At 44.7% G+C, this 20,941-nt stretch overlaps 1 protein-coding gene across 1 annotated transcript in view; it reads right to left on the reverse strand.

Moving 5' to 3' along the window:
• The window catches only part of KCNH8 (potassium voltage-gated channel subfamily H member 8), a gene marked incomplete at its 5' end in the record, with an annotated part of 388,500 nt that overhangs the window by 70,104 nt on the left and 297,455 nt on the right, over positions 1–20,941 (reverse strand). Inside the window, one exon of the mRNA XM_084621376.1 lies at positions 19,800–19,997. Within this exon, the coding sequence (XP_084477502.1) occupies positions 19,800–19,997 (198 nt within the window). The remainder of the gene's footprint in view (positions 1–19,799; positions 19,998–20,941) is intronic.

A 20,941-nucleotide genomic window follows, 5' to 3' on the forward strand; every position in this document is an offset into this window, starting at 1 on the left:
TGCCCAAGATCCCTAAATGGATGCCTTAAGGATTGAACTCATAACCCTGGGTTTAGCAGGCCAATGCTCAAACCACTGAGCTGTCCTTCCCCGCTGAAAGATCTAGTCTGACGCTTGTATAAATGCAGTGAGGTGTCCCTCCGCAGTGGAGAAGCAAGGGGATTGAGGTGCGCTCTCTTTCCCTGTTCATGTCTTTGTTGTTCGGCAGGCACAGGGGCAGGATTTTCTGGTGATGCTGGCAGGGGAGGGGCAGTGTTTGTGGTTCACATCTCCTTTTGCATGGAACCTCTGTATGTTAGCTGAATATATAATGAATTTCCAGTTGAACTGCCTCTGAGTCTTTTAATCGCATTTCAGCAAATTTCTGGTGTAGCAGAAACTCCAGCTGGAGTTTGAGGTTCAATGGCAGTGTAAATCTGCTTGGTCAACCTTTGTAGTTAACCAAGCCCATCCATTCAGCAATATGTAGGGAGTGACCATTAGCAGAAACATCTCGCTTGCATAAACTGTTGGATTTCCTCCACAGGACTAGAAAGCCACCTCTCTTTTCCATTCTGTTACCTTGAAAACTGCTATGTTCTCCAAACGTTGGCCAGCCTTTAAAGAAGAAATTTCAAACTGGTAACATAGCCCTCAAAATGAACTGCCATCCACCTCTCCTTGAGATACTATGAAAATTTTATCATTTAAAAAAAAACATTAGAAGATGTATCTTACCATTCGGAGCCTCTGCTATATTCTTATGGGCTGCAAAAGTTGTCTGAGAACCAAGGACAGTCTAACAGTCACATTACTGGAATGCTGAAAAGTATCAAAGTTGTGGCTTTCTACAGCTAAGTTATGTTATCTGGGGAGATTTCTTGGCATCTTCCAAAGGAAACAAATATAATGCTATCCTTGTCTTTGAACTGGCATGACCTTCAACTCCTGAGAGGAAAACCATTGCACTAGGAGGCAGGAGCAGCACCCCAGAGACATCAAAGGCAAATGGAGGAGGATGCTGGAGGACTGCTTTATTAGCCTGGATGGGAGGAACGAGGGGCAGATTGAGTTCCTTAGGGCAGGGGAGGATCAGGCTCTTCTGTAGGAAGTTGCATTAATTAACTGAGTCACGGAACAGGAAGCATGTATTACGGTAGGGGTAACCAATTATTTTTTTTTGTCAAGATCCACATTTCTTGGTCCAGGTATAGTCAAGGTCTGGACTTCAGAGAAGAAAATACAAAAATAATAATAATGTTAATAATAACTAACTAAAAAGATTTCACAGTTGGCTTCCTCTGCATTAGAGGATGGGAGCATTCCCTAATGGTGAGGTTCATAGACCTGGTGGCCAAATGAGTTTGTGGTCTGCCTGTCTCCATGGCCACTGCATCTGTCCTTGAATCATTGCTTCCTCTGACTACCACTCCGGATGCTACCGAGGCATAGGACCCAACCCTTTCCCCCATTCCCTGAGTAACCAGGAGGAGCCTGCAGAACTCCTAGGACCATACCCTCCCCACTGGCTCCTGAAACCCCTCACAGGGGGTCCCCTGAGCATCCAGGAGGGGAAAGATGAATCTGTAGGACTCCCTGGATTCCACCAATTGCCCCACCAACAGCTTTTCCCTGTTGTTACCTCTTTTCAAAGGGAGGGCAAGGAGACTTGTGCAGAGCCATCAGCCACAACCACTCCCCCCACCAGGTTCAGAAAAATCCAAATCCTGAAGATACACACGAGGGATGGGGAAAGTGCCGTCAGTGTTATGTGCTTACAGAAAGCACTACTTCTTCTAAACGCAACAGAACTCACAACACAGAAAATGGATAGATAAACGTCTTTAGGGCTTGGTTCACATGCAGAAAATCAAAACACAACTCAAGCATCTGCCATTACCCAATGCTTAAATGACCTCTTCTCTGACCACCTCCCCCCAGCCTTGAGCATTTTTAACCTTAGTAGCTCCATAAACAACTGCTATATGCAGGTAGCAATGCTGACAAAGAATGGTTAAAGGAAAAAAGAATGCTTGCACACCCACAAAGCAAATGTTAATGAGGTCATTAAGAGAGATTCACGGCTCCAAACAGAGGTTTGTAAACAAGTGTGAATAGTGAATTCAGAAGCATTACAACTCAGCAGCCACCCTCTACAGCACAAACCCAATGCTCAGGCCTGGTCTATGGTACAGAGTTAGGTCGAGGTAAGGCAGCTTAAATCGACCTAACTCTGCAAGCATCTATGCTAAAATGTCTCTCCCGTCAATGTAACTTGCACACTACACTGACTTAACTCCATCTCAATGCTTTTTTTGCCTCTGTTTTCACTAACAAGGTCAGCTCCCAGACTGCTGCGCTGGGCATCACAAAATGCGGAAGAGATGGCCAGCCCTCTGTGGAGATAGAGGCGGTTAGGGACTATTTAGAAAAGCTGGACGTGCACAAGTCCATGGGGCCGGACGAGTTGCATCCGAGAGTGCTGAAGGAATTGGCGGCTGTGATTGCAGAGCCACTGGCCATTATCTTTGAAAACTCGTGGCGAACCAGGGAAGTCCCGGATGACTGGAAAAAGGCTAATGTAGTGCCAATCTTTAAAAAAGGGAAGAAGGAAGATCCTGGGAACTACAGGCCAGTCAGCCTCACCTCAGTCCCTGGAAAAATCATGGAGCAGGTCCTCAAAGAATCAATCCTGAAGCACTTGCATGAGAGGAAAGTGATCAGGAACAGCCAGCATGGATTCACCAAGGGAAGGTCATGCCTGACTAATCTAATCGCCTTTTATGATGAGATTACTGGTTCTGTGGATGAAGGGAAAGCAGTGGATGTATTGTTTCTTGACTTTAGCAAAGCTTTTGACACGGTCTCCCATAGTATTCTTGTCAGCAAGTTAAGGAAGTATGGGCTGGATGAATGCACTATAAGGTGGGTAGAAAGCTGGCTAAATTGTCGGGCTCAACGGGTAGTGATCAATGGCTCCATGTCTAGTTGGCAGCCGGTATCAAGTGGAGTGCCCCAAGGGTTGGTCCTGGGGCCGGTTTTATTCAATATCTTCATAAATGATCTGGAGGATGGTGTGGATTGCACTCTCAGCAAATTTGCGGATGATACTAAACTGGGAGGAGTGGTAGATACGCTGGAGGGGAGGGATAGGATACAGAAGGACCTAGACCAATTGGAAGATTGGGCCAAAAGAAATCTGATGAGGTTCAATAAGGATAAGTGCAGGGTCCTGCACTTAGGACGGAAGAACCCAATGCACAGCTACAGACTAGGGACCGAATGGCTAGGCAGCAGTTCTGCAGAAAAGGACCTAGGGGTGACAGTGGACAAGAAGCTGGATATGAGTCAGCAGTGTGCCCTTGTTGCCAAGAAGGCCAATGGCATTTTGGGATGTATAAGTAGGGGCATAGCGAGCAGATCGAGGGACATGATCGTTCCCCTCTATTCGACATTGGTGAGGCCTCATCTGGAGTACTGTGTCCAGTTTTGGGCCCCACACTTCAAGAAGGATGTGGATAAATTGGAGAGAGTCCAGCGAAGGGCAACAAAAATGATTAGGGGACTGGAACACATGAGTTATGAGGAGAGGCTGAGGGAGCTGGGATTGTTTAGCCTGCAGAAGAGAAGAATGAGGGGGGATTTGATAGCTGCTTTCAACTACCTGAAAGGGGGTTCCAAAGAGGATGGCTCTAGACTGTTCTCAATGGTAGCAGATGACAGAACGAGGAGTAATGGTCTCAAGTTGCAGTGGGGGAGGTTTAGATTGGATATTAGGAAAAACTTTTTCACTAAGAGGGTGGTGAAACACTGGAATGCGTTACCTAGGGAGGTGGTAGAATCTCCTTCCTTAGAGGTTTTTAAGGTCAGGCTTGACAAAGCCCTGGCTGGGATGATTTAACTGGGAATTAGTCCTGCTTTGAGCAGGGGGTTGGACTAGATGACCTTCTGGGGTCCCTTCCAACCCTGATATTCTATGATTCTATGACAGGGGGAGGGCTAAGGCATAGCGGTTGAGGAATCTGGAATGTGAAAGGAGACCATAGTGGTGGTGGCGGGGGGGCAGCCCAGTGGGCTATTAATGTATATGGTGGGCAGCAAACAGTCATGCCATTTAAAGCCCCAGGGGGTGTTTCCAAGCTAGTAGGCACAGAGAGGCTCCTAGATCTCCTCTGTCCACAGTGGCATCATCTAGCAGGCATCCATCTAGCAGAGGATTGGTCCTGCTTTGAGCAGGGGGTTGGACTAGATGATCTCCTGAGGTCCCTTCCAACCCTGATATTCTATGATTCTATGATTCTATGATCTCCACAAGAGGTGTAGAGTCAATTTCGATGTAGTTAGGTTGACACAAGTGTCAGTATAGACACTGCATTGTTTACATCGAATATTGCTGCCTTTCAGAAGCCTTGCCACAATGCCCCACACTGACAATTAAATCGGTGCAAGTGCTCCTGGTGAAGATGTACACCACTGACACAAGGAGAATAGTGTGGACATGCAAAAGTGATTTAATTACTGTGGTGGCTGTACATCAATGTAATTTAGGTCGACATAATTCTATAGTGTAGACATACCCTAAGGTGAAAACCAGTGGAGGTGACTATGACAGGGCGTGACTCATCACAGTGGCGCCTCCTGCTGGCTGTCCTGGGGATTAGCTCTGCAGGTCGGTATGCCCTCTCCTGATGGTGGCTTGCCCGCTGTCACATCTGCTCTCGGACCCACATCACTGCAAGGCATCTGCTTCACAACACAGCCCTCTGGCCTTCTCATTCTTCTGGGGGATAGTACTGCAGTCCAACTGTCCAGCCACTTCCCCCAGGGTGAGTGTGTGTGTGGTGGGGAACCAGGGACCACCCACTGCTCCAGATCCCAGACCTGGGAACCCCTAAACCACAGTCACCTACTGCATTCCTTTGTTTCGACTACCACTGCATTTCTCTGGGCCACTTCCCCTACTCAATCTCAACAAACAGAGCTCCATCTTTACTCCCCAGGTCCCTGGCCTGCACTGTCCAAGGTGCTACAGGGTTGCAGCCTATTCGGGATACACTCTTATCTCCTCAAGCTCCCAGCAGTGACTGACTCTGGCCCCACAGCTCCTTTTCAGTGAGTCCACTGGGCCTGATTGGCTGCTCTGTGCTGGGTCTCTCCTATTGGCTCCTTCTTGGCCAGCCTCCTTAGGGCTTTATTAATCTTGTCCCTGCCAGTGTGGGGCGAACACCCCATCACACTGCTGTTATAATGGTTTGTAATGTGTGAATTGTCACAGGAACAAATGACTAATGATCTTTGACTGTAGGGGAACAAACCCTCACAAAGATATGCAGCCCCACAAGTATGTGCCACTATTCCCTCCTATGCTTTTCCAACAACTGCACTGGGTGTGAAGGTGTCCTTCAGCAAAAGCAGATGTCATCCTGTGCCTCCTGTTCCAAGGTATGTGCACATCCCTAATTTTCCTCATCTGCTGGGAAACAGGACCAGTGTGCATGTGGGTGGGATCCAGCTGCTTGTACACAGTCGGTAAAGCAGATTTGTCCTGAGCATACTCAGGATGGAAGCACTTCTCTTTACCCTCACAAATGTTATGGCGTGTGCAACGGGTGACAGTTTTATCAACAATGTTCACCATATTGGCCTCCAGACAGGTGTATAGCACCAATGAGATTTCAGCCTCTCAAACGTGCACTCCATGATCACTCTGCAGCTACTGAGTTTGTAACAGATTTCCCTTTTTCCAGAATCACTGATGTCATGGTATGATTTCATGAATCAAGTTAGAAGCAGGTATGCAGTGTCCCCCCAGTATAACAGTTGGCACATGTTATGCTGTCTGCAGCGGCTCATGACTGTGAATGCAGGGCAGACTGTTAAAAACTACCTCAGGGCAGACTGTTAAAAACAGGGTAGACACCCCAAACTGGTGGAATATATATATTCAGGTTGCTTCCAGACCCAAGAGACCAGTCAATTACCCTAGGTCAATTGGTACCCTAGATCTTACACCAAATACAATACTTGTCATAAACTATCTAAAGGTTTATTAACTAGGCAAAAGAAACAAGAGTTATTTACAGGTTAAAGCAGGAAAACATATACACACAAATGAGTTGCCATTTATGACTCCTAAAGATGACAGAGATATAGTAATCTGTCCATTCAAAAGGTCTTTTAGGGCAGACCTGGACTGACCCTGGGAATTCTCTCCTTTAGTTTAGTGTCTTTGTCTCTGTGAAAGTTCAAACAGCAAAAAGATGATAATTTTTCTTGTGAGGCATTTTTGTATCTTCTTCCCTCAGAAATCAAGCTGATAGCAACAGTTTCCATGCAGGTCCCTTCTTCATCGAGGGGTGGGGGTGGGAGGGAATGCACTTAAGAGCATTTGATCTTTAATCTCACATAACAGTTCATTTGCATGTAATGAACATGATTTAATAACTTCTTGTCAGAGACCATCATTTGCATTATACAAGGCTTATTTCTGTTTGACGAGTCACAGTCACAGAGGTTTACAATACAAATGCTTGCTATGTATAATATGGGGGATAGCTAAGTGAGAACAATACATGCAGCATCCCACAAGCATTTTATAAAACACTAAACACATTCTTATCAATTTAACATCTAATATTTATTTTGATAACACTAACACACAAGTAAGCAAGACTGTTTTTTAGCTATGCATTTGTTAGTGTTCAGTGAGACCTGGGGCCTTGACATGAGCTGGCATCTGGTCTGCCAGCATCAAAGCACAGACACAACATAGACAGCCATACCATTTCTTGGAAATAGTCCCTTCTTTCCTCTTCACGTACAATTCCCAATCTCCACAGCATCCTGGCATTATATACCTTTCCAGGGTTTCCCACATTTGTATCTGCTTCTGTTGTCCACTAAGCTTTGAAGAACAAATGAAGAGTAACATTTTGGGTTCACATACTCATGCGCCCCTTTTGGAATATGGATACCGCCAATGGCCCATTTGGCAGAGTTTGGAAACCCCATTCTCTCAAATCCAGCTATTTCTGGAACGCTTCTTATGGCAACCTTCCGTAGGTAGATTACAGTGTTAGTTGCCTCACAAATCTGCAGAACCATCACCCCAACAATGGACTTTCCATCCCCAAAGTGGTTTGCAGGGGACTTATAGGTGTCTGGTGTTGCCAGCTTCCACAGGGCAATACCCACTGCTGCACTGGTATGGCTTTCCTGAATTGAGTGTTCTGGCACTGGAGGGTTGGTGCAAGATCCTCACACAGCTCCATGGAGGTCTGTTTTCTCATTCGAAGTTCTGAAATCACTGCTGGTCCTCCCAGGTTTCTAAAACAATGTGATCCCACCACACTGGGCTGGTTCTCCTGCACCAGAACCGACAGTCCATTCAGGGGCATCCATGGCAATAGAGGCATTCACCACATCTTATTCCACGGGAGTGAATTGTCAGACACTGAAGGTCAGCTGTCTTCGACGTGTCAGAAAGTTCTGCCCAAATTCCATCCAGCATCTCACTGATTGCTTACTCCACTGCATAAACATTTTCCTGTGATAAGGAGCAGGAGCAGAGCCACATCATCATCCCATTGCTCCATGTCTCCCACCCCAGTGTTGCAAGGAATAAGAGTGAGGGGAGATGTGATCATGAACTGCTATTGACAAATGTGTGAAGGCAGGGGACAAACACCCAGAACACAAAGCAAAGAGATTCCCAGGGTGTCTCCCTATCTGCACAGAACTTGGGATACCACCCCTAAAATGGTATCACTGACGTTGACAGCATGGATATATGTATACGTGTGTACACAGCATTAGACCTGTGTCCAGCACAGCTTATGTGGACACTCGGTGCTTGTATGGGAAGCACATATGAACACATACATGGTCCAGTAACCAAGTAGGCCTGCCAGTTAAACATAACCTTTGTTTGGATGAACTCAGTCTGAGTCTCTTTTGTATCTTTTTCCCATCAAGATTTATTATTGGTTATTGTGACCTTTTATACATTTTCATTCACTTTTTACAGTTGCACTTACAATTACGGAAAATGTGTAGGCCCAATTATCCCAACAGGTCTGACACAGAGTTTTACTTGCAATTAGAAAGTGGCTTGGGAATAAAAAGACCTGAGGCAAAACTGAAGGCATGCCCACAGACATAATCTGTCCATGTTTAGGTGTGCAGCGTGCTTGTCTGTTGTGAGTGGAAGTATTTAGTTCTAGATTGCATCTACAGTGTGATACAAAATGTACCTATTTATAAATTGTTTATTGAAAAAACTATTTAAGAGTTTCATTACTCTATGCCCTGGTCTACACATGATGAGTTTAGGTCAAATTTAGCAGCATTAGGTCGATCCATCCACACGAACAAGCCTGTTTTGTCGAATTAAAGGGCTCTTAAAATCGTTTTCTGTTCTCCTCCCCAGCAAGGGATTTAGTGTTAAAATCGACCTTGATGGGTCGAATTTCGGGTAGTGTGGACACAATTCGACAGTATTGGCCTCTGGGAGCTATCCCAGAGTGCTTCATTGTGACCGCTCTGGACAGCGCTCTCAACTTAGATGCACTGGCCAAGTAGATAGGAAAAGCCCCGGGAACTTTTGAATTTCATTTCCTGTTTGGTCAGAATGGTGAGCTGATCAGCACAGGTGACCACGCAGAGCTCATCAACACAGGTGACCATGCAGTCCCAGAATTGCAAAAGAGCTCCAGCATGGACCGAACGTGAGGTACTAGATCTGATTGCTGTATGGGGAGAAGAATCCGTGCAGGCAGAACTCCGTTCCAAAAGACGAAATGCCAATATATATATATATATGCCAAAATCTCCAAGGGCATGATGGACAGAGGCTACAATGGGGGGACACAGCAGTGCCGCGTGAAACTTAAGGAGCTCAAGCAAGCCTATCAAAAAACAAAGGAGGCAAACAATCGCTTTGGGTCAGAAACCCATACATGCCACTTCTATGATGAGCTGCATGCAGTTCGGGGGGGGGAGGGGCCCTACTGCTACCCCACCACTGTTCATGGACACCTGCAAGGGGGGAGCCTCACACAACAGGGATGAGGAAGATGAGGAGCAGGAGGAGGAGGTAGTTGAGGATAGTGCACAGCAGGCAAGTGGAGAATCCCTTCTCCCTGGCAGCCAGGAACTGTTCATTACCCTGGAGCCAAAACCCTCCCAACCTTCCCAAGGCGGGCTCCCGGACCATGAAGCCGCAGAAGGCACCTCTGGTGAGTGTACCTTTGTAAATATAATAAAGGGTTTAAAAGCAGCGTGTTTAATGATTAATTTTCCCTGAAGACTTGGGATGCATTCGCAGCCAGTATAGCTACTGGAAAAGTCTGTTAACGTGTCTGGGGATGGAGCAGAAATCCTCCAGGGACATCTCCATGAAGCACTCCTGGAGGTACTCTAAAAGCCTTTGCAGAAGGTTTCTGGGGAGGGCAGCCTTATTCCGTCCTCCATGATAGGACACTTTACCATGCCAAGCCAGTACCAAGTAGTCTGGAATCATTGCAGAACAAAGGATTGCAGTGAATGGGCCCAGGCTTTGGTGGCATTCAAGCAACAGCTGTTCTTTATCTCTCTGTGTTAGCCTCAGGAGAGTGATATCATTCATGGTCACCTCGTTGAAATATGGGAAATTTGTTGAAGGGGACATTCAGAGGTGCCCGTTCCTGCTGGGCTGTTTGCCTTTGGATGAAAAGAAACCATCCCTGCTGTTAGCCACGCAGTGTGGGGAGGCCCATTCATGCTGAGTCATTTGCATTTGGCTGACAGGGATCTTCCCTGATACTAGCCATGCGGTGGTGTGTGTGTGAAGCGATCATCCCAGAGCATTGGAGAGAGGGGGGTTGGGTTGTGCTGCACATTCACCCTAAAACCGCAGCTCCTCCTTTTAAATGGCCAACCCAACGGGCTTTGCTTGGTGTCAAGGTTCCTCCCCCACTCTGAACTCTAGGGTACAGATGTGGGGACCTGCATGAAAAACCTCCTAAGCTTATCTTTACCAGCTTAGGTCAAAACTTCCCCAAGGTACAAAATATTCCACCCGTTGTCCTTGGACTGGCCGCTACCACCACCAAACTAATACTGGTTACTGGGGAAGAGCTGTTTGGACGCGTCCTTCCCCCCAAAATACTTCCCAAAACCTTGCACCCCACTTCCTGGACAAGGTTTGGTAAAAAGCCTCACCAATTTGCCTAGGTGACTACAGACCCAGACCCTTGGATCTTAAGAACAATGAACAATCCTCCCAACACTTGCACCCCCCCTTTCCTGGGAAATGTTGGATAAAAAGCCTCACCAATTAGCATAGGTGACCACAGATCCAAACCCTTGGATCTTAGAACAATGAAAAAGCATTCAGTTTCTTACAAGAAGACTTTTAATAAAAATAGAAGTAAATAGAAATGAAGAAATCCCCCCTGTAAAATCAGGATGGTAGATATCTTACAGGGTAATTAGATTCAAAAACATAGAGAACCCCTCTAGGCAAAACCTTAAGTTACAAAAAAGATACACAGACAGAAATAGTTATTCTATTCAGCACAATTCTTTTCTCAGCCATTTAAAGAAATCATAATCTAACACATACCTAGCTAGATTACTTACTAAAAGTTCTAAGACTCCATTCCTGGTCTGTCCCTGGCAAAAGCAGCATAGACAGACAGACACAGACCCTTTGTTTCTCTCCCTCCTCCCAGCTTTTGAAAGTATCTTGTCTCCTCATTGGTCATTTTGGTCAGGTGCCAGCGAGGTTACCTTTAGCTTCTTAACCCTTTACAGGTGAGAGGAGCTTTCCCCTGGCCAGGAGGGATTTCAAAGGGGTTTACCCTTCCCTTTATATTTATGACACTTGGTATGGGAAAGGAGGGCGCTGCTATTTGAAACCATTCCCACATGTTATGAAGGTTGACGAAGCCGAAACCCTTTGCCTTACCATGGCTGCCTGCAAGCCAAATTCTGTTGTCCAGCCGAGCGTGTGTGATGTCTCACACCAAACCGGCAGGCACTCAATATAAGAGGCAAAATGTGACCAAAAACCCACCCCCTTGGTTGACTCTACTTCAAAATTGTACCAAAAGCACATGTGCTATGTAATGTGAATCGCTTGATTCAGTGTGAAATAGTCTTCCCTTTATTCTCTAAAATGTATCTTTTTAAATACTACTCTCCCTTTTTTTCCTCCTGCAGCTGCAAATGTTTCTACACTCCCTCTATCATCTCCGTTCCAGAGGCTAGCGCAGATTAGAAGGTGAAAAAAATGCACTCGTGATGACATGTTCTCAGAGCTCATGCAGTCCTCCAGCACTGAAAGAGCACAGCAGAATGCAGGGAGGTAAACAATGGCAGAGTCCAGAAAAGCGTTAAATGAATGAGATGAGAGGAGGGAGGAGCCCCATGAGAGGAGACAGGATGCAATGCTGAGGCTAATGTGGGAGCAAACTGAGATGCTCAGGCATCTGGCAAAGCTGCAGGAAAGGCAGAGGAGCACAGACTGCTGCTGCAGCCCCTGTATAACCACCTGCTCCCCCAAGTTCTATATCCTCCTCACCCAGACACCCAAGAATGGCTGGGGGTGAGGGGAGAGGCTACAGGCACCTAGCTACTCCACCACTAAGGATTGCCCAGCAACAGAAGGCTGGCATTCAATAAGTTTTGAACTGTAGTGTGGCCTTGTCCTTCCCTCCTCCACCACCCCACCCGGTGCTTCCCTCCTCACCCACCCCTCCTGGGCTACCTTGCGAGTTTTCCCCCTATTTGTGTGATGAATTAATAAAGAATGCATGATTTTGAAACAATAATGACTTTATTGCCTCTGAAAGTGGTGATCAAAGGGGTGGGAGGTCAGTTGGCTTACAGGGAAGTAGAGTCAACCAAGGGGGTGGGTTTTCATCAAGGAGAAACAAACAGAAGTGTCACACCGTAGCCTGGCCAGTCATGAAACTGTTTTTCAAAGCTTTTTCGATGCGTAGGGCACCCAGCTGTACTCTTCTAATTGCCCTGGTGTCTGACTGCGCGTGATCGGCCACCAGGTGATTTGCCTCAACCTCCCACCCCGCCATAAATGTCTCCCCCCTTACTCTCAGAGATATTGTGAAGCACATAGCAAGCACCAATAACAATGGGAATATTGGTTTCGCTGAGTTCTAACCTAGTCAGTAAACTGCGCCAGCAAGCTTTTAAATGTCCAAATGCACATTCTACCACCATTCTGCACTTGCTCAGCCTATAGTTGAACAGCTCCTTACTATTATCCAGGGTGCCTGTGTATGGCTTCATGAGCCATGGCATTAAGGGGTAGGCTGGGTCTCCAAGGATAACTATGGGCATTTGAACATCCCCAACTGTAATTTTATGGTCTGGGAAGTAAGTTCCTTCCTGCAGCTGTTCAAACAGACCAGAGTTCCTGAAGATGCAAGCGTCATGCACCTTTCCCGGCCATTCCACGTTGATGTCGGCGAAACGTCCCTTGTGATCCACCAGTGCAGCACCATTGAAAAATACCCCTTGCAGTTTACGTACTGTCTGCCAAGGTGGTCCAGTCCCAAGATAGGGATATGCGTTCCGTCTATCGCCCCACCACAGTTAGGGAACCCCGTTGCAGCAAAGCTATCCACTATGACCTGCACATTTCCCAGAGTCACGACCCTTGATAGCAGCAGCTCAGTGATTGCGTTGGCTACTTGGATCACAGCAGCCCCCACAGTAGATTTGTCCACTCCAAATTGATTCCTGACCGGTAGCTGTCTGGCATTGCAAGCTTCCACAGAGCTATCACCACTCGCTTCTCAACTGTGAGGGCTGCTCTCATCTTGGTATTCTTGTGCTTCAGGGCAGGGAAAGCAAGTCACAAAGTTCCATGAAAGTGCCCTCATGCATGCGAAAGTTTCACAGCCACTGGGAATCATCCCAGACCTGCAACACTATGTGGTCCCACCAGTCTGTGCTTGTTTCCCAGGCCCAGAATCAGCGTTCCACAGCAGGAACCTGCCCCATTACCACCATGATGTCCAAATTGCCAGGGCCTGTGCTTTGAGAGAAGTCTGTGTCCATGTCCTCATCACAATCATGATCATGCTGTTGTCGCCCCCTCGCCTGCTTTTGCAGGTTCTGCACATAAAAAAGGATAATGCGCGAGGTGTTTACAATGCTCACAAGAGCAGTGGTGAGATGAGTGGGCTCCATGCTTGCTGTGGTATGGCATCTGCAGGACAGCAGGAGAGCAGAGTTGCAGCGGAAGCAGTGGATGACGATGGATGCCACGAGAATAAATATTTATACAGAACGAGAGGACCTGAGAGGTGGAGTCATGGCACCAGGAGAGCAGAGTTGCAGTGGATGACGACGGTTAGCAGTCGTACTGCACCGTCTGCTGACGGCAGCACCCAGGACACAACAGCAGCAGTGACTGTGAGCTAAGCTGAGCGGGCTCCATGCTTGCCGTGGTATGGCATCTGCACGGAAAAAAGGTGCGAAACGATTGTCTGCCGTTCCTTTCATGGAGGGAGGGGCGACTGATTGTTGGATCATATTAAAGAAGTTCTGTATTAAAATCACAAATGAGTTCGATTCCCCATAGTTTAAATTCCAGGGTATTAAGAGGTCTCTTGGTTTTTGGTACTGTTTCTCTCTCTCTCTGTGTGAAACTTGCAAGCTGCTAATTATGTTAGTACATTCTAAGACAGAGTCTGTTCTCAAAGCAATTCTTTGTAACAACAACTACTCACAAAGAGAGAGATTCAAAGCAACACTCTGTAACAACAGAAACAGCACCCAGAGACTCCCCGCCCTTTTGTTATATTCATCTCGCTTTGTTAACAATTGTGATTAAAATAGAGATAGAGGATGTATGTGGATGGATGCTTGGTATGGATAATAATTGAATGATCAGGGAGGTGCCAGCATAAGAATCCAGTGTCCATCAGCTGAAGAAGGCGTCAAGTGGAAATAACCAGAGGACCCCCGGAGGGCAGACTGGAATCCACCCAATAGCCTCAAGGATGGGAGAACCAAAGAACAAGATAACATCTGGCAGCACGGAGCCATCAGGAATGTGCCATCTGCTACTTGATTAAGCAACAGCATGATGAAGCAATTCCCATAGACTGGCATAGGAAGAAATTCCTATAAAAATGGACTCTAGAAAGTGAGAACTTTGGGGTCTGATTCTGCAAACCAACTTCCAGGAGCATCAGATGTGCATCTGACAAGGCCCTGCTCCTTCCTCATGTCCAGGCCACCTGGCCAGTGGCTTGGCATGAGCAACTCTAAGGCCGGTAACTATGACAACAACCTTTCAGAACCTGTGTGTGTGTGTGAATGAATGTGTGAATAAATATGAAATTGAATGGAATGTTACAGCTATAACTAACTGCTTACTATGATTCTTTCTGTATTCACAATAAATGTGGCATTTTGCCTTTTCCCCTTTAATAAGATCCTGCTGGTTTTTATTTTATTGGTATAACATGATCACGTGTACCCAGAACCACCCTCAACAATGTTTTTGCCCCATCAGGCATTGGGAGCTTAACCCAGCATTCCAATGGACAGCAGAAACTGCGGGAACTGTTGGATGACTTACGGAGTGGTGCACTGTGGGGGTAGCTGATGCTAGCACGGTAGTGAGGACACACTCTGCCGACTTAATGCACTTAGTGGGGACATACACAATCGACTATATAAAATCGGTTTCTAAAAATTGACTTCTATAAAATCGACCTAATTTCGTAGTGTAGACATATACCTTAAGAATAGACTCTTATAGGGTATCTGTCTTCATAGCACTTGAAAGGAAGCAGAGAAAGGCTCCCCAGAATACTGAACATGTCAGTTTATAAACAAGACTAACATGGTAATGACCTTAAGTGGCAACGTAAACAGATTCCATGGGTAAAGAGAAAGACAAGGGGAATGTGAGAAAGAAGGGATGTTTCCTGTTGGTCACAAGCTAGAGACAGACAACACATTCTCTAGTTTAGAAAAGTTTTGAAAACTGTTATAAGTTCAGAAGAGCACAATAAAGGAACCAGTAGCTCCTTTGTTGTGAAAGGAGATTAGAGAATTAAACAAAGCACAGTACCTGTCAAGGTTCCTTCCCCACTCTGAACTCTAGGGTACAGATGTGGGGACCTGCATGAAAGACCCCCTTAACTTATTCTTACCAGCTTGGGTTAAACACTTCCCCAAGGTACAAACTTTGCCTTGTCCTTGAACCCTATGCTCCCACCACCAAGCGATTTAAACAAAAAACAGGGAAAGAGACCAGTTGGAGACGTCTTCCCGCAAAATATCCCCCCAAGCCCAACACACCCCCTTTCCTGGAGAGGCTTGAGAATAAACAAGTTGAACACAGACCAACTTGGGTTTCTTAGGACCCTAAGAACCCAATCAGATTCTTAAAAAACAGAACTTTATTAGAAGAACAAAACAAAGATAAAAGAAAAACTCTGTAAGATTAGAATGGAAGATAATCTCACAGGCAGGCAGATTCAAAACAGAGAATCCCTCTAGGCAAAACCTTAAGACACAAAAACAGGAATACACATTCCTCCAGCACAGTGAATTTTACAAGCCATTAAACAAAAGAAAATCTAATGCATTTTCTAGCTAGATTACTTACTAACTTTACAGGAGTTGGAAGGATTGCATCCTTAATCTGTTCCTGGCAAAGGTATAGCACAGACACAAAACCTTTTGTCCCCGCTCCAGATTTGAAAGAATCTTGTCCCCTCATTGGCCATTTTGGGTCAGGTGCCAGGGGGGTTACCTTAGCTTCTTGACCCTGTACAGGTGAAAGGATTTTGCCTCTGGCCAAGAGGGATTTTATAGCACTGTATACAGAAAGGTGGTTACCCTTCCCTTTATATTTATGACAATAAAATTTGTAATGTTTCAGAGGTGATCTGAGATGAAATCAGGGCAATACAAGCAAATCAGTAAAATGGGATGAGTATGTTGCAATGGAAAGAGAGAGACTGCACAGTGAGAGAACATGGTGTGTGTGTGTATACATAATATCTAAACACACACACACACACACCCCATTAAAAAAAACCTATGGTAAAAGAACATGGCTGTTGCAAAGTCAAGCAGCTAACAGTTAGGAAATGCCAGACTCAGATTGTCCATGCATACAGTCGTGTGTATGCCTTCTGGGTGTCTTTAATTCCATGATCACATAATATTTATTTCCACGGGACCCTCATTCAGTGCACAGGATGGACAATGTTCACCATGGGCATTGGGAAAAGTGGGAATGGGCAATCAATCAAAATGGGCCAAATTTCAGTGGTGTTGCAACCTTGTACACCAGGTTGCAATGCCACTCACTCAAATATGGCCCAGCTGCCCCTCCACCTTGCCAGCTGGGTAGGTGATCCACTGTTATGCCACCCTGCTCTGGTCAGGAGGCTGTCCCCCTTGTTGCATCCCTGTTGAGTTCAGGTTTTCAAAAGTGGGGGGGACATGCTCCCCTATTTAAAAGTGTGGGGGGGGGCAATGACACTTTCCCCACCATGGCCATCTCCAGTGGCTACGATGTTCTCTAACTGGGTAGTTATTTAAACATTTTTTTTTATCGTCATTCAATGTGTGGCCTCAGGCCTTATTTGCTGCATGCTATTCAAACCCTTCTCTGAATTCAGAATGACTAATTTTTTAATGGACTTTTCTATGTGACTAATGGACTATCAGTATAGTATTGGAAAGCTTCCCAAATATGAATCAATTTACCTTCACACCACCCCTGTGAAGTGAGAGGGTGGTATTATCCCAATTTTACACGAGCAACAGAGGCAGAAAGATTAAGCCCACAGTTGCCAAAAGTGTCCAGTAATATTGGCTGCTCTATTGCAGTGTTCTGCTGAACAAATACAGTAATATCACAATGCAATCTGTAATATATCTGGACTCAGCTGCTGAAAGCAAGTTCACCTGTCAAGAGCAGAAAGATGGATCTACTAAAGTCTAACAATCTTACTTATCTTGAAAATTCTATCTGTGCATGATCCACTTACTTTCTCCCCCAACTCTGGGACCACGTATTGCACGGAGTAAGATATTTTTCTCTTTCCTAGGATTATTTATCTGTCTTACACCATAATTGAAAAATTCATACAAAATCAGTACATCAAAACTAGCAAACAGATATAATAAAACAAGAATACCACTTCACAGTACAATAAAATAAAAATCAATACACAGCACATAAGGGCTACTTTTGAAGTACAGACATTACTTAAAATTCATAAGCATCAACCAAAGTTTCATAAACCTAAGATAAGGAAGCATCTCATTTAATCAATAAATATTTTTTCTCCCCAATTCTTGAGGTCATGCTTGAAAAGTTCTTAGAGGAAAAAATTACAGGCTCTTTCTGTCCTGAATGTACTCCTTTCCTTTATCTGCCAGCCTACAGAACTTTATTAATAAAGGCTAGATCATTCTTTTCTTAATGATGTAATAAATTCACACTTTAGTCAATGATATATACTTTTCCAACTGACCTACCCTGCAGTGACACCCAGAAAACATTATTCCTTCTACTTTAAAAAAAATACTATCCACTCCATATGAAGCCAACAGATGTATTAATTAATGCCTCACCAGGGTAAGTATCTTGCAAAATAAATAAAGTATTAATTTTCAAGACTTTAGTCATATTAATGTATAGTAAAATATAAGATCTGGGAAAAATATACACCAAAGGCACACTAAGAACCGCATTTGTCAGACAAAAATACCTTAAGCCTTGAAACAGTGTAGATGAATATTCTTGTCCCCAACAAATTCTACTGAGGTGAAGATAAGTTCCTTTGTCTACCATGTTTGTTACCTCCCACTGCCCCATGACAACTCCACTGCCCCCTTTACCCTCTCTGCTGAGTCCCCTAAATAATGTCCCACATACTTAAATTTCCACAAACCTTCAGTCAAAAGTGCTCTAAATCAACCTCTTCTTCCTTCTCTTCTTGACATATGCTGCCATCCAGCCCCTTCCCGAATTTAAGCTCATTCCCTATTCTTCCAACATACCCTTGACTCAATCTGTGTTTCAGCTACCAGTTTTCTTCTGTTGCATCTGCATTACAGTCCTGATAGAATCTGACAGTCCCTCTGCATTTCCTCAACACTCCCCCCTCCACATGCACACAGTGGACCCACTACCCAGGTGTAAGAAAACATCTCTCAAAGTTAAACCCAAGATCTGCATCTCACACCAATTAGTTACTAACTCGTTGTAGTGTTCTGAGAGCTAATAACTGTTTGGAGGCCTGATTCCTTGTGCCGCACCATACAGAGTTCAAATGAATCTCTCTGACTTCAGCGAAAGACAGCCATGAGCTGCAGGGAGAATTAAGTCTCTTTTTCTCTTAACATGAAAAATAAACTTCTGATTATTATAAAGTCTGCAAATTAAACCAAAAACAAACAAACAAACAAACACACACACAAACACCCCCCCCTCTACTGCCCCCCAGCATCTGAACTGATATTTGAAATGAAAATAAGTAATATTCTTTTATCTAGGAAATATATGGCAGTTACAGGGTTCCTTTATGTTTTACCAAGGTACGTTTTTGGAAGTCTTGCCATCTTCATCATCCCTTCATGGATATTTCTTGATTACCTCAATAAAAACAACCCCCCCCCCACGTATTCCACGACAAAAAGTTTTGTTTGACTACCTTGAATGCATGTGGAACACTTGAAGGTTAAATATTTAACCTTTTCACTATTATTCAGCATTGAAATTGTATGTTATCAATCAAATTAATTACTGTACTAACTGTAGCATTCATGAAACTGCTGGAATTAATAAGACACTGTTCCTTGTCTGACTCATTATAATTACAGCTACTTATTGCCAGGCCAATGAAAAAGAGCTGATAATTCATCAGGCTTTTTATATTTTTATATGTCATTGCTGAATGCTGTGAATTCATAATTTACAGTGGTATTCAGCATGTACCATAGTCTCTGGTGTCAAGTTGTCAAGTTTATACTGTGGAAATTTACATTGCTGAACTGACAAGAAGAGTCATGAAGACTAGGCTTGGAGTGAAACTTCACTGGTGAAAATACTTACCACTAAATCCGGGACAATTAAGCAGCCAGAAAAACAATGTGGTGCACAGAGGTCTAATGGTGACTCACTTTGCTTCCCTCCACACATGCCAAACATTGCCTTTGATTTGTGTGAAATATGTATTATGCTTTAATGCCAATATTTTTGGAGAAGAGATGAAAGTAAATGTATAAAAACCTGCAGAACTCTCTCTCCACTTTTCTCTATTACTGTTACTTATCCTGATCCAGGTATACCACATTTTGAAGATGAAACCAGTTTGGAATCTTGGAGCGAGATGCGGGAGTTTGACTCAACAGAAATAAAGCCGCTGCGATGAGCAAATATTTTTTCAACAGTAACAAACCTTTATCAAGATAAATCAAAAGCAGGTAACAATAAGAAGACCAAATATAACAAAAACCCTTCCAGCTTTTATATTAATCTACAACAGTGATCAGGCATATTTTATTCAATATTATTGTTGCCCTTGCAATTAAAAATTGAGACCTGCAGACAATTGTTTGTTGGTTTACTATACCAAAAAAAGGTTTCAGATTCATTGAATTTGCTATTGTGCTAATGAAAATGTACCACATCATGGCTCACAAATTTCAAATTTAATCAAGGACATGGCATTTTAGGATGAGTGTTTTACTTGAATTCATTTCAAATTATAGTTTAAAATTGCCTTTTTTCCCCGTTCAAATTTGACTTTTTGCAAAACATTTTTACTTACCCCCAATCAGCATTGTGCAAATGGAGAAAATCTTTTCTGCATCAGTATTGGCCGAAACATTTCCAAACCCAACACTGGTGAGACTGCTGAGAGTGAAATAGAGGGCAGCTATATAGGCACTTCTGATTGATGGGCCTCCTAATGTATTATTGCCATAGTAAGGAGACTCTATACGTTTCCCCAGCTCATGAAGCCAACCTGAAAAGTAAAGAAAAAAAGTCCAATGAGAAACAGCATAACGAAAGCCACAGATTCTGTGAGATAAATGTCATACTTTTTAAGATTTAGGGCACTGGATTCTACATATGATTCCGAGAATAAAATGAAGATTAAAGCTCCAATACTGCAAACACTTACAAGGTGTTTAGATAATTATGTTCTATGCACGTACTGACTGTTTGAAAGACGGAAACATCTATCTGCTCCACTCCATACAGATCAGTAAAATTAGGATCTGGAGAAATTCCTTTAGGCTGAAAAATTACAAAATAGGCAATAAGCTTTAAGCATGAATTCTAACACTTGTGATAACATTTTGTGACTGTTTTGTGACTTTGTATTGGTATCTTGCGAAACAATTCAATCAAGTCTCTGAAAACAGACTGTTGAGGGTCATTACCACTCATACACTGGACCAGCCACAACTGCAGTCTCTGTTTTCTTGTGCTACTGCCTCCTCATTGCCTGTAGGATGCTAGCTACTCCAAATAGAGGGAGGGGAGAGGCAGGGAGAAGCATACGTGTAGCCTTGCCACCACACAGAGGTGAAAGTAAGCCGGTATGCCCCGGTACGGTGTACCGGCAAGAGCCGGTGCACCCTACCGGGGTGGATCGGCTTCCCCAGGCGCAATTTAAAGGGAGCCCCCTGCCAGAGCCCTGGGGTAGCGGTAGCAGGGCTGGGGCGGCGATTTAAAGGGCCTGGGGTGGTAGCGATGGCCGAGCCCATAGCCCTTTAAATCGTCCCCGGAGCCCTGCCACCACTTCCCCAGGGCTCTGGCAGGCTCCGGGGACGATTTAAAGGGCCTGGTGTGGTAGTAGCGGCCGGAGCCTTGTCCCCGGAGCCCTGTCCCCGGAACAATGGGGAAGCAGTGGCGGGGCTCCGGGGACAATTTAAAGGGCCCAGGGCTCTGGCCACTGCTACT

Source organism: Lepidochelys olivacea, assembly GCF_965140295.1.
Source record: "Lepidochelys olivacea isolate rLepOli2 genome assembly, chromosome: 2".
In the NCBI taxonomy this organism is placed as follows: Eukaryota; Metazoa; Chordata; order Testudines; family Cheloniidae; genus Lepidochelys; species Lepidochelys olivacea.